Source organism: Scyliorhinus torazame, chromosome 6 (assembly GCF_047496885.1).
Source record: "Scyliorhinus torazame isolate Kashiwa2021f chromosome 6, sScyTor2.1, whole genome shotgun sequence".
Taxonomy (NCBI): Eukaryota; Metazoa; Chordata; class Chondrichthyes; order Carcharhiniformes; family Scyliorhinidae; genus Scyliorhinus; species Scyliorhinus torazame.
In genome coordinates, this window is record NC_092712.1 from 238,850,933 (window position 1) to 238,865,837 (window position 14,905).

At 43.2% G+C, this 14,905-nt stretch overlaps 1 protein-coding gene across 6 annotated transcripts in view; it reads left to right on the forward strand.

Annotated features, from left to right (window-relative positions):
• Window positions 1–14,905, forward strand: part of LOC140425349 (ubiquitin thioesterase otulin-like) — a 164,185-nt gene that overhangs the window by 126,139 nt on the left and 23,141 nt on the right. For all 6 annotated transcript variants that reach the window (XM_072509524.1, XM_072509520.1, XM_072509521.1 and 3 more), the window contains 4 exons: window positions 3,078–3,184; window positions 3,665–3,805; window positions 9,671–9,796; window positions 13,799–14,068. In XM_072509524.1, coding sequence (XP_072365625.1) covers window positions 3,078–3,184; window positions 3,665–3,805; window positions 9,671–9,796; window positions 13,799–14,068 — 644 coding nt within the window. The remainder of the gene's footprint in view (window positions 1–3,077; window positions 3,185–3,664; window positions 3,806–9,670; window positions 9,797–13,798; window positions 14,069–14,905) is intronic.

Consider the following 14,905-nt stretch of genomic DNA (forward strand, 5'->3'; position numbering starts at 1 on the left):
TGGCTGGAGACTGTCTTTTGTGATTCAAAATCTGTGGCATTTTATTCATTTAATTTTTTGTTCAGCCATGCAAGATAAGATTGCCATCAGCAGCATCATAAACTTGCTGCTTTAGATCTTTGTAATAAGATTGTACATCTCAAAATAGCTCCTTTCAGTTGTAAATTTAGATAAAACTCCATTAGGGGTTGAAGAAAAAAGGGGGAAAAAAACTTTTATTTTGTGCCTTTCATACCCTTGGAATTTCCCAAACTCTTAAGATACAATTAATTGTTCCTGAAATATAACCATTGCGTTGGATATGGCAACCAATCTGTATATGACAATAAGGTGACCTATTGGTTTATGTTGGTTGAGGGGTGAATGCTGGTGAGGAATCTCAGAAGAAATACATCTTGCATCCATCAACATGCAGTTAAGAGATACCGTTTAATGAATCAGCCTGAGATGACATCTTTATAAAGAATCAATGTATTAAAGCACCAGCCTAGATTAAGTGCTCCTAAAAGAGGACTTGCCTTATTCATCCATATGTATTATAGAATTACACAGCAGAGAAAAGGCCCTTCGGCCCATTGAGCCTGCACCGACAATAGCTATCCCTAATCTTGCGCTAAATCCATTTACCAGCACTTGTCACATATCCTTGAATGTGATCGTGTTTCAAGAGCTCACCAAGTGTTTTTTAAAGGTTGAGGTTTCCAGCTTCCACTACCTTCCAAGGCAGTGCATTCCAGATTCCAGGACATTCCAGATTCTCACCACACTCTTGAGTGAGTTTTTTTTATCACATCCCCTTGGAATCTCCTGCCCCTCACACTAAAACTATGCCCCCTTGTGATTGGCCCCTCAACCAAGGGGAACAGCTGCTGTACACCTCAGTCATATACCCCCTCAGACTTCTCTGCTCTAAAGAAAACAATCCAAGCTTAACCAGTCTCTCCTTATAGCTCAGATGCTCCATCCCAGGCAATAGCCTGGTGAATCTTCTCTGTATCCACTCCAGTGCAATCGCCTTCTTCCTATAGTGAGATGACCAGAACTGCATACAGTACCCCAGCTGTGGCCGAACCAACGTTCTGTACAGCTCCAACATAACCGTGCTCTTATATTCTATGCCACGGCTGATGAAGGCATGTGTCCCATATGCCTCCTTAACTACCCTATTCACCTGATCTGCCCCCTTCAGGGATCTGTGAACAAGTACCCAAAGATCTATCTGTTCTTCTGAGCTTCCTAATGTCCGCCAATTCATTACATACTTCATTGTCCTGTTCCTTCTTCACCTCGCACTTATCAGAGTTAAACACCATCTACCACCGTACTGCCTATCTGACCAACCGATCTATATCTTCATGTAACCTACGACCCTCTTCTTCACTGTTAACCACCTTATAAACCTCGGTGTCGTCTGCAAACTTACTTATCTATCCCCCCACGCCCTCGCATTTCTACTTATATCACAAACAAGAAGGGACCCAGCACTGATCTCTGTGATACATCGCTGGACACCGGCTTCCAGTTACTCAAATAGTCCTCTACCACCATCCTTTCTATTATTAAGCCAGTTTGAAATGAAATGAAAATCGCTTATTGTCACAAATAGGCTTCAAATGAAGTTACTGTGAAAAATCCCTAGTCACCACATTCCGGCATCTGTTCGGGGAGGCTGGTACGGGAATTGAACTGTGCTGCTGGCCTGCCTTGGTCTGCTTTAAAAGCCAGCTATATAGCCCTGTGCTAAACCAGCCCCAGAATTGACACTATATTCCATGAAAATACAACTTGAATCACCTTGTCCTCAACAACCAGGGTTCCCTGAACTTATTGCTCCTAAGTTTCCCCGGGGAAAATGTTGGACCTACTCTCCCAATTTCCTTTTTTAATGCCCTCCACTGCTCGTTGTAGATTTTCCCACAGGAAACTGCTCTCAGTGAACTTTGGCCAGATCCTGTCTTATTTTAGTAAATTCTGCTCGGCCCCAATCCAAAACCGTCTTTTGCAGATCATCTTTTTCCTTGTCCATAACAAACTTGAACCGTACCATATTGTGGTCCCTAACACTAAAATTCTCCCCCACTGCTACATCGAACACCTAGTCCGGCTTCATTCCCCAAAACCAGATCCAGCACTGTCTCATCTCTTGTTGGGCGTTCTACATATTGATACAGAAAATTCCCCATAACACACTCCCAGTAATGTGACTGCCCCCTTTGGATTGCTAAATTCTACCCATGAAACCTTGTTTGAAGACCCTTCCAAAATATCATCTTCTCATTGCCCTAATTGATTCCTTAATAGTGCAACACCACTTTCCTTTTTACACCCTCCTCTGTCTCGTCTAAAGATCCTATACCAGAAATTTGAAGGTGCCCGTCCAGCCCTCCCCTTAACCATGCCACTGATGACAACAATGTCACAATTTCATGTGTCAATCCACGCCCTTAACTCATCAGTCTTACCTGTTACACTCCTAGCATTAAAATAAAGACCATCCGGCCTTGTCTTACTCTCTTGACATTCACCACAGCTGAACTCACTCTGATTTGCTTTTACTATCGCATGATGTGTCTCTATTTTACGAATACTGTGCCCCTCTCCCTGCCAAACTAGTTTAAACTCCTCCCAACAGCACTAGCAAATCTGCCTGCAAGGATGTTGGTTCCAAAGTGGTTCCGGTGCAGAAATTCCCTCTTGTACATGTCTCACCTTCCCCAAAACGGTTCCAGAGATCCAAGAATCTAAAACCCTCCCTCTTGCACCAACCCTTGAGCCACGCATTCATTGCCCTATTTTCCTATTTCTATACTAGCTAGTACGTTGGCACTGCGAGTAATCCAGTGATTAGAATCTTCGAGGTTCTGTCTTTTAATCTACTGCCTAGCTCCCTGAATTCTTGATGCAAGAGCTCATCCTGATTCTACCTATGTCATTGGTACCAACATCTACCGCGACCTCTGACTTGTATCCTGATTAATACTCAAAATTATCAGATTTAGCGTTGGTCTTGCAGCTTTCATGTGTTTTGCAAAATAAGGAAGTTAAAAGTTTATTTTATATTTGGTTTAATTTTCCAGACGCAGCTGCCACTGATCGGTCCACTATCGAACCTGGTGTGGCCATTTTGAAATATTGTACCAGAGAATGGAAAGGAAACACAGCAAAAGCACAACTCATGAAAAAGGTAGGCAATTACTTTTTGTGTTTAAATGTTGTCCTTAATTTGCATTTTTTTAAAATTCATTTGTTCCTATATTTTGATTTGGGCTGAGGACCATGTAAGATGCAAAAGGATTTTATACTTGTGCAAAAAAATCTGAGTAATTATAGATTGGAATTGAAAAGGAATTTGTTGTCAGATTAAGACTCCTGACATATCTCTCCATAAGGTGCTGCATATATGCACCCTTTTTAGTTCTTGGAATTCTGGTAGGTATACATGTTCTTGCCATGAACCAGTAACTTTGCAATGTTGCCTAGTGGTCTTGCTCATTGATTCTTGCATAATCTCTTTTCGAGTGCAAATTTCTTTTTCAAAATCATGTAACTTGGGAGTTTAAAAAAAAACACACAATGTTGACGCAAAGAGAAGTTTTCTGTTTGTACTGTAGCGAACAATTTTCAAGATATTTGAGAATGCTGTAAGCAGCTTTTCTTTTAACAGGCATACAAAGCTGTCTCTTCAACTTTCAGCTCTGTAAGAAGAGTTCGGGGTGATAATTATTGTGCTCTAAGAGCCACACTCTTTCAAGTATTGAGTAATGTTGAGCTTCTTCCCTGCTTGCAACAAGATGACCTAATCCAGGTACCTTTTATGCATTATTTGATCTATTAATCAAAATCTGCCCTATTCATATTCAGATCGAGATTTTTTTCTCATTAAAACAAAATAATAAGTTCAGTGCTTGTGTGCATATAATTTGATTGGTATATTTGAGGCAGGTTGGGGTTGTAGTGTTGGTGTTGATGCAGGAATAAAATTAGAGCTAGCTTTAGATTGTGAAGATCTGATGAAAGGTTAACTTATTTTCGGGGCGGCACGTGGCGCAGTGCTTAGCACTGGGACTGCGGCGCTGAGACCCAGGTTCCAATCCCGGCCCTGGGTCACTGTCCGTGTGGAGTTTGCACATTCTCCCCGTGTCTGCGTGGATTTCACCCCCACAACCCAAAGATGTGCAGGTTAGGTGGATTGGCCACGCTAAATTGCCCCTTAATTAAACAAAAAAAAAACCTCTTTCTTTCTCCATAGCTACCAGAACCGCTAAATAATTCCATCATTTTCCATTTTTACTAATTATACCCTTGGTGGGTTGTAATGTGGGAGCAGATTTTGGCTACTTGTGCAATCTTGTCATAAATCGAATTGGTGTGCAATAAAACTACTGGAAATGAGTTGGATGTTGCTCAGGACAGCGCCTCTCTTCACTCCAAAGAAAGTCACCCATGTTTGGAAGAATTCCCAGGCTGGGAATTTCTTTGTCTGCAACTTGCAGTGAGCCAGTGCAATAACTGAAAACAGGTGCACTGACCTGCTGAATGGTGTATGTGAGCCTCGTTTTCACCTGGCCCTGAAGAACTTTGAATCTGCCACAAACTACTCTGACCGTATAAGCAGGGCAGGAGACTAATGAGGCAAGAAAACATTATTTGAGAGGAGGTGTAAAGCATATGCATTTGACTTTGCAATGTCGTGCTGAATCAATTGTAACTACCAGAAAATGAAACTCCTAATAGTTGAGGGATCAGATCAGGATTATGGCTAAATCAGGAGTACAGCATGCTGATGAATTTCTCTACATGCCAGCCATGGTATAGTCAGATATGTATAATGTGCATGGAAATCAAATGTTAGCTTGATGGTTGAGAGGAAGTTTTTTTTACTCTGCAGTTTTCACCAATGATGCAAAGTATTTAAAGTGGAACAACCTTTGAGCTCAGCTGACCAATGTTTACAATGAGCGGCCACTTCTAACAAACAATAATGGATTGAGATTATTTACTGCCCTCAGGAGCAGTGCTTAATCCTTCTCCTGTATCATATGTCTTGTGGTGTATGATTTACTTGATTCAGGCATTAAAGTATTGGAATTGAGCATGTTAGTCATATAAAACAATGACAGTACTATTAACCTTGCAAGGAGTACAAGATGAGAAATTGGCCTTTTTTGATGCTGCAGACCTCCATAAAACCATTACTCTCTCTCGCCCTGGCCATTCCTCTATCTTAGCCCTCATCCGTGCTCCCTTGTATCAATGACAAATGTAGGAAAAGGGATGTAAGGCAGGAATTCAGGGAGCTAGGGTGGAAACTTAGATCTAGGACAGACGGAGTTATTATCTCTGGGTTGTTACCCGTGCCACGTGACAGCGAGATGAGGAATAGGGAGAGAGAGGAGTTGAACACGTGGCTACAGGGATGGTGCAGGAGGGAGAGTTTCAGATTTCTGGATAATTGGGGCTCGTTCTGGGGTCGGTGGGACCTCTACAAACGGGATGGTCTACACCTGGACCAGAGGGGTACCAATATTCTGGGGGGGGAAATTTACTAATGCCCTTCGGGAGGGTTTAAACTAGTTCAGCATGGGCTTGGGAACCTGAATTGTAGCTCCAGTATACAGGAGGTTGAGAGTAGTGAGGTCATGAGTAAGGTTTCAAAGTTGCAGGAGTGTGCAGGCAGGCAGGAAGGTGGTTTAAAGTGTGTCTTCTTCAATGCCAGGAGCATCCGGAATAAGGTGGGTGAACTTGCGGAATGGGTTAGTACCTGGGACTTCGATGTTGTGGCCATTTCGGAGACATGGATAGAGCAGGGACAGGAATGGTTGTTGCAGGTGCCGGAGTTTAGATATTTCAGTAAGCTCGTTGAAGGTGGTAAAAGAGGGGGAGGGGTGGCATTGTTAGTCAAGGACAGTATTACGGTGGCAGAAAGGACGTTTGATGAGGACTCGTCGACTGAGGTAGTATGGGCTGAGGTTAGAAACAGGAAAGGAGAGCTCACCCTGTTAGGGGTTTTCTATAGGCCTCCGAAAAGTTCCAGAGATGTAGAGGAAAGGATTGCAAAGATGATTCTGGATAGGAGCGAAAGCAACAAGGTAGTTGTTATGGGGGACTTTAACTTTCCAAATATTGACTGGAAACGCTACAGTCGAGTACTTTAGATGGGTCCGTTTTTATCCAATGTGTGCAGGAGGGTTTCCTGACTCAGTATGTAGATAGGCCAACGAGAGGCGAGGCCATTTTGGATTTGGTACTGGGTAATGAACCAGGACAGGTGTTAGATTTGGAGGTAGGTGAGCACTTTGGTGATAGTGACCACAATTTGATTACGTTTACTTTAGTGATGGAAAGGGATAGGTATATACCACAGGGCAAGAGTTATATCTGGGGGAAAGGCAATTATGATGCGATGAGGCAAGACTTAGGATGCATCGGATGGAGAGGAAAACTGCAGGGGATGGGCACAATGGAAATGTGGAGCTTGCTCAAAGAACAGCTACTGCGTGTCCTTGATAAGTATGTACCTGTCAGGCAGGGAGGAAGTGGTCGAGCAAGGGAACCGTGGTTTACTAAAGCAGTCGAAACACTTGTCACGAGGAAGAAGGAGGCTTATGTAAAGATGAGACATGAAGGGTCAGTTAGGGCGCTCGAGAGTTACAAGTTAGCTAGGAAGGACCTAAAGAGAGAGCTAAGAAGAGCCAGGAGGGGACATGAAAAGTCTTTGGCAGGTAGGATCAAGGATAACCCTAAAGCTTTCTATAGATATGTCAGGAATAAATGAATGACTAGGGTAAGAGTAGGGTCAGTCAAGGACAGTAGTGGGAAGTTGTGCTTGGAGTCCGAGGAGATAGGAGAGGTGCTAAATGAATATTTTTTGTCAGTATTCACACAGGAAAAAGACAATGTTGTCAAGGAGAATACTGAGATTCAGGCTACTAGACTAGAAGGGCTTGAGGTACATAAGGAGGAGGTGTTAGCAATTCTGGAAAGTGTGAAAATAGGTAAGTCCCCTGGGCCGGATGGGATTTATCCTAGGATTCTCTGGGAAGCTAGGGAGGAGATAGCTGAGCCTTTGGCTTTGATCTTTAAGTCATCTTTGTCTACAGGAATAATGCCAGAAGACTGGCGGATAGCAAATGTCCCCTTGTTCAAGAAGGGGAGTAGAGACAACCCCGGTAACTATAGAGCAGTGAGCCTTACTTCTGTTGTGGGCAAAATCTTGGAAAGGTTTATCAGAGATAGGATGTATATCATCTGGAAAGGAATAATTTGATTAGAGATAGTCAACACGGTTTTGTGAAGGGTAAGTTGTGCCTCACAAACCTTATTGAGTTCTTTGAGAAGGTGACCAAACAGGTGGATGAGGGTAAAGCAGTTGATGTGGTGTATGTGGATTTCAGTAAAGCGTTTGATAAGGTTCCCCATGGTAGGCTACTGCAGAAAATACAGAGGCATGGGATTCAGGGTGATTTAGCAGTTTGGATCAGAAATTGGCTAGCTGGAAGAAGACAACGGGGTTGGTTGATGGGAAATGTTCAGACTGGAGTCCAGTTCCTAGTGGTGTACCAGAAGGATCTGTTTTGGGGCCACTGCTGTTTGTCATTTTTATAAATGACCTGGAGGAGGGCGAAGAAAGATGGGTGAGTAAATTTGCAGATGACACTAAAGTCGGTGGAGTTGTGGACAGTGCGGAAGGATGTTACAAGTTACAGAGGGACATAGATAAGCTGCAGCGCTGGGATGAGAGGTGGCAAATGGAGTTTAATGCAGAAAAGTGTGAGGTGATTCATTTTGGAAGGAATAACAGGAAGACAGAGTTCTGGGCTAATGGTAAGATTCTTGGCAGTGTGGATGAGCAGAGAGATCTCGGTGTCCATGTACATAGATCCCTGAAAGTTGCCACCCAGGTTGAGAGGGTTGTTAAGAAGGCGTACGGTGTATTGGCTTTTATTGGTAGAGGGATTGAGTTTTGGAGCCATGCGGTCATGTTGCAGCTGTACAAAACTCTGGTGCGGCCGAATTTGGAGTATTGCATGCAATTCTGGTCGCCGCATTATAGGAAGGATGTGGAAGCATTGGAAAGGGTGCAGAGGAGATTTACCAGAATGTTGCCTGGTATGGAGGGAAGATCTTATGAGGAAAGGCTGAGGGACTTGAGACGGTTTTCGTTAGAGAGAAGAAGGTTAAGAGGTGACTTAACTGAGGCATACAAGATGATCAGAGGATTGGACAGGGTGGACAGTGAGAGCCTTTTTCCTCGGATGGTGATGTCATGGTGAGGGGACATAGCTTTAAATTGAGGGGAGATAGATATAGGACAGATGTCAGAGGTAGGTTCTTTACTCAGAGAGTAGTAAGGGCGTGGAACGCCCTGCCTGCAACAGTAGTGGACTCACCAACACTAAGGTCATTCAAATGGTCATTGGATAGACATATGGATGATAAGGGAATAGTGTAGATGAGCTTTAGAGTGGTTTCACAGGTCGGGGCAACATCGAGGGCCGAAGGGCCTGTACTGCGCTGTTATGTTCTATGTTCTAATGGACCCCCCCCCGTCTTCTGCGCCCTCAGCTCCAATAATAAGTGTTGCACCGTACCTCTCTTCCTTCTTTAAGAAACTCTTCAAGACTTTGGCCATATCTCTCAGTATATCACCTTATATGGCTCAGTTTCAGATTGTGAAGCACCTCAGGATGTTTTATTACATTAAAGGCACTGAGTGCAAATTATTACTGTAACTGAAAGCTCAGTAATTAAAGCACCAAGAAGGCCATTTGTTTGTTTTTGGGTTGGCATTTGTAGCATCCATTAAATTAGTCCAGCATAAGAGATCATTCTGAGTCCTCACAATTCTTTTGAAAAGTTAGTACCATTCCCTCACTCCTGTATCCCTGCAACCTACATCGCTTTGAAGTGTTGATCGAATTCCCTTTTAAAGGCTGCTTCTGAACCTGTTTCTACCATTTAATCAGGTAGAGCATTCCAAATCCTAACCACTTGTGTGAAAAAGCTATTCCTCATGAAGCCTCTGGTTCTTTTGCCAATTACCTTAAGTCTGTGCCCTCTGGTTATTGACCCTCCAGTCACTGGAAATAGTTCCTCATTTTTGTATCCAAGCCCTTTATACTTTTGGATATATTTCTCAAATATCCTCTTGGTTTTCTCAGCTCTCAGGAGGATAACCCCAGCTTCAACTAACTATGTAATTGTAACCACTCATCCATGGAGCCATCCTGGTACATCTTTTCTGAACCCGCTAACATTTTCACATCATTCTTAAAATGAGTCACCCGAATGGGGCAGAAGACTCCAGCTGAGACTGAACTTGGTTCTTTAAAAAACGCTTAATAGCGTGTATGATTTTTTTTTTTTTCTTTAAGTTGTTCATGGGATGTGAGCATCACTGGCAAAGACCGCATTTATTGCCCATCCCATTGATATTTCCAATAGAACTATGTAGAAAATGTTCCAGTTGCCAGTTCTCGTATTACTTTATTCACCTTGATGTGCATTTGGGAGGGAATTTGAACATCACTGTATGACTGAATGTAAGTTTTCAGTTTGTACCACGAGATGGCTCTCTTATTACTGTTGTTATTTGTGTGGTTATGTAGTGGGGTCGATAGTTTGCTGACTTGTTCATCCTGGTTTAATTGCAATGACTATCTCTTTCTAGCTTCCAGACAAGCTGATTGCAACAGACTATATCTGGATTAAGCAATGGTATTTTCGAGCTCAGGATGCTGGGAGTGAAAATCCTGCGAAAAAGCTGAAGGAATACCTGACGGTACTTCAACAAAAGGTGCATTGTTTGTGGGTTTGTATAACATATACTCCGTGTTCATTGCTAAAATTTTAAGTGTTCATTTTTTTTTTTGTTTCCATCTCCAACCTGTTCTCGCCCGCCAACCCCCCAAAACACTCGAAAGCTAATCCACAGTTCCAAAAACTGATGATTCAGAAATTATAGATATGTTGAATATATCTGTTTTAAATTACAGCTGAGTCTTTGAATTTTATGGCATCACTTTTTAAATCGTCCAGAACATCCCTAATGTATTTAGTAATTATTGAACCCCACAGACATCAACTATGGCATCAACAGACACTAATGGCTGGAAATTCTAAACTGTCTAGTCTTGCATTATGGAACTCTCTAATTCAAAGGAAGCAACCGTGTTAACCACTATGCTACCGTGCCGCCCCATCCTTGCCTGAATAAATCCTCGCCCCATCCTTTTTTTAAAAATAAATTTAGAGTACCCAATTTTTTTTTCCAATTAAGGGGCAATTTAGCGTGGCCAATCCACCTACCTGTACATCTTTGGGTTGTGGGGGTGAAACCCACGCAGACACGATGAGAATGTGCAAACTCCACGTGGACAGTGACCCAGAGCCAGGATCGAACCTGGGACCTCAGTGCCGTGAGGCAGCAATGCTAACCACTGCACCACCATGCTGCCCTCTTGCCCCATCTTTAATATCCTTGCCTAAAAAGGATCCAGCGGTATAAAAGCAAAATACTGCGGATGCTGGAAATCTGAAATAAGAACAGAAAATACTGGAAATATTCAACAGGTCAGATTGTGGAGAGTTTCAGGCTGATGACCTTTTAAATGATGTTAACCTGAAATGTTTACTCTCTTTCTTTCATCACATGCTGCGGGAATTGCTGAATTGTGGGAATCCAGCATTCTCTTTTTTTAATATTAATAATAAAGGTCCATGAGAGTCAGTTCTGATTAATTCAATTGGCATAACCTCAACAGCTGTTTGGAAGAATGCTCTCCATATTTTGTGTGAAGAGGTACTTCTAATATAATCCCTGAACGTCCCCTTGCTCTGGACTCAGTCACCTCTCTTATCAACCCTTTCAATTCCTCTAATGATCAAATCACCCCATAATCTCTTTACTGAAATCAATGCAAGTGTAGTCTGTTAAATTGTCCTCAATAATTTAACTCCTTTATCCTCAGAAACAGTACCTAGGCCACTCTGTTTACCTCTAATGGCCACCACATGGGTTTGCGATTTTCATTCCCAGTTGTGAGAAACCTGGAAATACCTAGGAGTGACAGAGAACTAGGAAAAGGTTATTTGTCATGGCGTTCCTCATGTTTGTTATGTTTTTGTTCTTGTGTATTAGTGAATCTCTGATGCTATTGTCTGTAGAACAAAGAGTGGAAGGCTTGGTGGGGGGCAAGTGGCAGATGAGATCCTTGAGTGCAAATGGTCTTGCTGAGGGCAGGTTAGCTGTTAAATGTTGCTCATCTTGTTATGCAGATTGAGGCAAGTAACTACAGGCCAGTTAGTGTCAGTCAATGGAAGTCTTTTGGAAACAATAATCTCTGACAAGATTAACAGTCACCTGAATGAATGTGGGTTGACTAAGGGGAAATGGAGTTTAACTAGATTGAGTTTTTTGATGAGGTAAAAGAGTTGATGAGAGTAATATGATTAATGTGGTGTAAGCAGATTTTGAAAAAGATATTTGATAAAGTGCCACATAACAGACTTGTCAGTTGAGTTACTCTCTGTGGAATAAAAGAGTCAATGAAGCATGGGGTTGGATTCTATGCCCCCACCCCAACCAGGCACACCCACTCACTACCTTCCCACCCATTCCTGAACCAGACCCCATAAAATGGAAGCCTGCTCATGTTTTTAAAAAAAATAATGGGTAATTGAGCTTGTTAACAAGCCAATTACTTAATTCTAAAATATTTCAACTTGAAAATTAGTGTGATATCATTTGACCTGTCTCCTTACAGCGTACTCCATAGGTGCCTCGATATAAGTGTAATACTCTTGATATTTACAATGTGCACTCCATGTCAGGCATACAGCCCAAGGGGTTCTACACATTTTCTAGCCCCATGGTGTACTATGGCTAAAAGGTTTTAGATACCGCTGAGGTGGCTCCCCCAAGCTTTAGTGTGTTCCTGAACACATGGTCCGGGACTTTGGGATGTGCCAGTCTGCCGCACTTGGTTGAGGGCAACTATTTACACTGGAAGACCAGATTTCAAGCAGATCAAAGAACTTCTTTCACCAATTTAATGATCCCCCAAGAGCCGTTGATGTTTATCTCTGTGTGCCTCTATGGGAGCATCCTGTAGAGCACAAAATCCTGCATCACCGAGCCTCCAGGATGAATCTTGACAGAAGGTCTATCTCCTGACCTGTGCAAAGGCACATTCCAGAAGGAGGTGAACAATAGTTCTCTTCCCCACCACAGCTACCTTGATGGCAATGTGTGGAGGGGGTAAGACTCTGTGCACATTTGAAGGATCTGATGCGGATGGCCTTTCTCACTACCAGTCAGACTATGTCTTGGTGCATATGTGAAAGTTCTGGTGAAGATGCATTCTGCCAAATGATTTGACAGTCTGCGCAGACAACAATCAGATGGGAGCTACCAGCTCCCTTTCCCACAAGGCCTCTCAGAAATTACGTGCAGACCACTCTCTGATGGACTTGTGGTCAAAAGTGTTTTTCGGCCTAAACTTTTCCACAAGGGGCAGGTGATACTTGGAATGTTCGCAATGCTGGGGACAGCAATTGGCATACAACCTCTGTGACCCTTGGTGTTTTATTACCAAGGATCTGTACAAAGCTTGATGCAGCCACACAACGTTGGCCATCAGCATGAAGGCGATGTTGAGTGCGATTTTCCCCCTTTATCTAGAGGTTTGTACTGTGAACAAAGTTCATTTTCAACCTCAAATTAAAGGAGCAGATGGCTCGGGTGTTCACCATGATGCAGGGCTGAGTGTCAGACCTGCACCGGAAGCTTTCCGCACGTGATTTCTAGGTTATTATTCACAATCGAGAGGTGCGTCACACCCACATGCCCAGTTTTTGTTTCACCACAGCTACACGCTCCTTCCAATATTTACAGCATGCCCCAGCCTCTGCAAACCATATCCCCAGGACCTTCAGGTGGTCTGATCTGACAATGAAGGGGACGAACAATCAGTCAGCCCAGTTCCCAAAGAGCATGGCCTTGCGCTTTCTGTGACTTACCTGTGCTCCAAAGCCAGTTTGAACTGGTCGCAGATGCTCATCAGTGTGTGCACCGACAGCAGATTGTGATACTTCTACTGACCTGAACAGAAGATGACGATGTTGCCCATGTCCAGGAAAGCTTTGACCTCTGCCTCCACTGCCTGGGATACCCACCCTTCTTTTGCCAAATCCTTTCTGATGGACTCAACAAAATGTTCCATGCAACACATGAATGAATGAATGAAAATCGCTTATTGCCACAAGTAGGCTTCAAATGAAGTTACTGTGAAAAGCCCCTAGTCGCCACATTCCGGTGCCTGTTCGGGGAGGCTGGTACGGGAAGCAGAACAGAGGAGAGAGGGAAGCTCTGCCTGACTCCAAATTTGATTGGGAATGCTTTTCCGATTTCCAGCCATTAGATTTGTATTGAACAGTTGGATCCAATTGCAGATTTCCAGCCCACACCCCGTTTTGCAGAGCACAGTGAGTTGCAGAACTGAGTCCAGTGGCCTTTTACCCTAAGGACAAATCATTTCACACTGGGCACGAGCAATTCCAATCACTGATTATTATCATTGACAAGTTTATGATGCCGGATGCTACTTCTTGGGGAACAGTATGTGAAGTACTGGACACAAAGGACACATCAACTTTTGTTTAGCACCAATACATTTTTAAAATTTAAACAAAGCATTGTGAAATCTGATTATTTGCAAACAGTGTTGATAACTGCAATTACAAAATATATGGTATTAGCAGAATTAATACATGATGATTTTAATTTTTTTCTGTTTAGTGGACACAAATATGTGAAGTGGATTCTTTGGGAGAACGACAGGCTGTCTGTGAAGAAGTGTTTAAAAATGACCAGGAAGAATACAGGTTATATGAAGCTATGAAAATTCTCATGTTGGCCAAGGCCATTGAACTTGATCGTGATAAAGTGCAAGAAAAGGAAATCCCTCTCTTCTGTTGGCTTCTATTTGCTCGTGATACTTCTACTGATCCTTACCAGTTCATGCAAAATCATTTGAATCATGTCGGCTACACTGGTGGATTGGATCAGGTAAGTGATTGCAATATCAAAAATCTTGGAATAAACTACCAAAGACCAGGATCAGTGCTTCACCATGAGTCCAAAATTGCCATTTTGCTCTCAAAGAACAATACAGCACAGGAACAGGCCCTTCGGCCCTCCAAGCCTGCACCGATCACGTGTCCTATCTCCTATGGTGAGATTATCATCATATCTATGATAATCTCAACCAACTGCCTGTATCCTTCTGTACCCGTCTGTTCATGTGCCTATCCAGATAAGTCTCGAAGGTTGCGAACATATCTGCCTCAACCACCTCAGTTGGCAGCGCATTCCAGGCCATCATCACCCTCTGTGTAAAAAAACTTCCTGTGCACATCTCCACTGAACCTTCCCCCCCTCACCTTGAAACTTGTGCCCCCTTGTAATTTCCGCCCTGGGAAGAAGCCTCCAACTGTTCACCCTATCTATACTCCTAATAATTTTATAAACTTCTATCAGGTCGACCCCTCAGTCTCTCTCGGGAGAACAGGCCCAGTTTATTCAATCTCTCCTCATAGCTAATACCAGACAACATCCTGGTAAACCTTTTCTGTACTCTCTCCAAAGCATCCATGCCCTTCTGAGAGTGCAGTGACCAGAATTGGACACAGTATTCCAAATGTGTGTACCTCATTGGAGAAAACTGATGGAGCCTTCGCCAAGGTCATCAAACTCATCCCTGCAATAGGCCTCCTCCACCTACACCCAATCTGACACTCCCCCTCTCCCACCATCGTCTTACCTTCTCAGCATTTGCCGCCCAATAGTAGTGCAACAGGTGTGGGAGCGCCAGTGCCCCCCCCCTCAGATCTGATCTGAAAACTC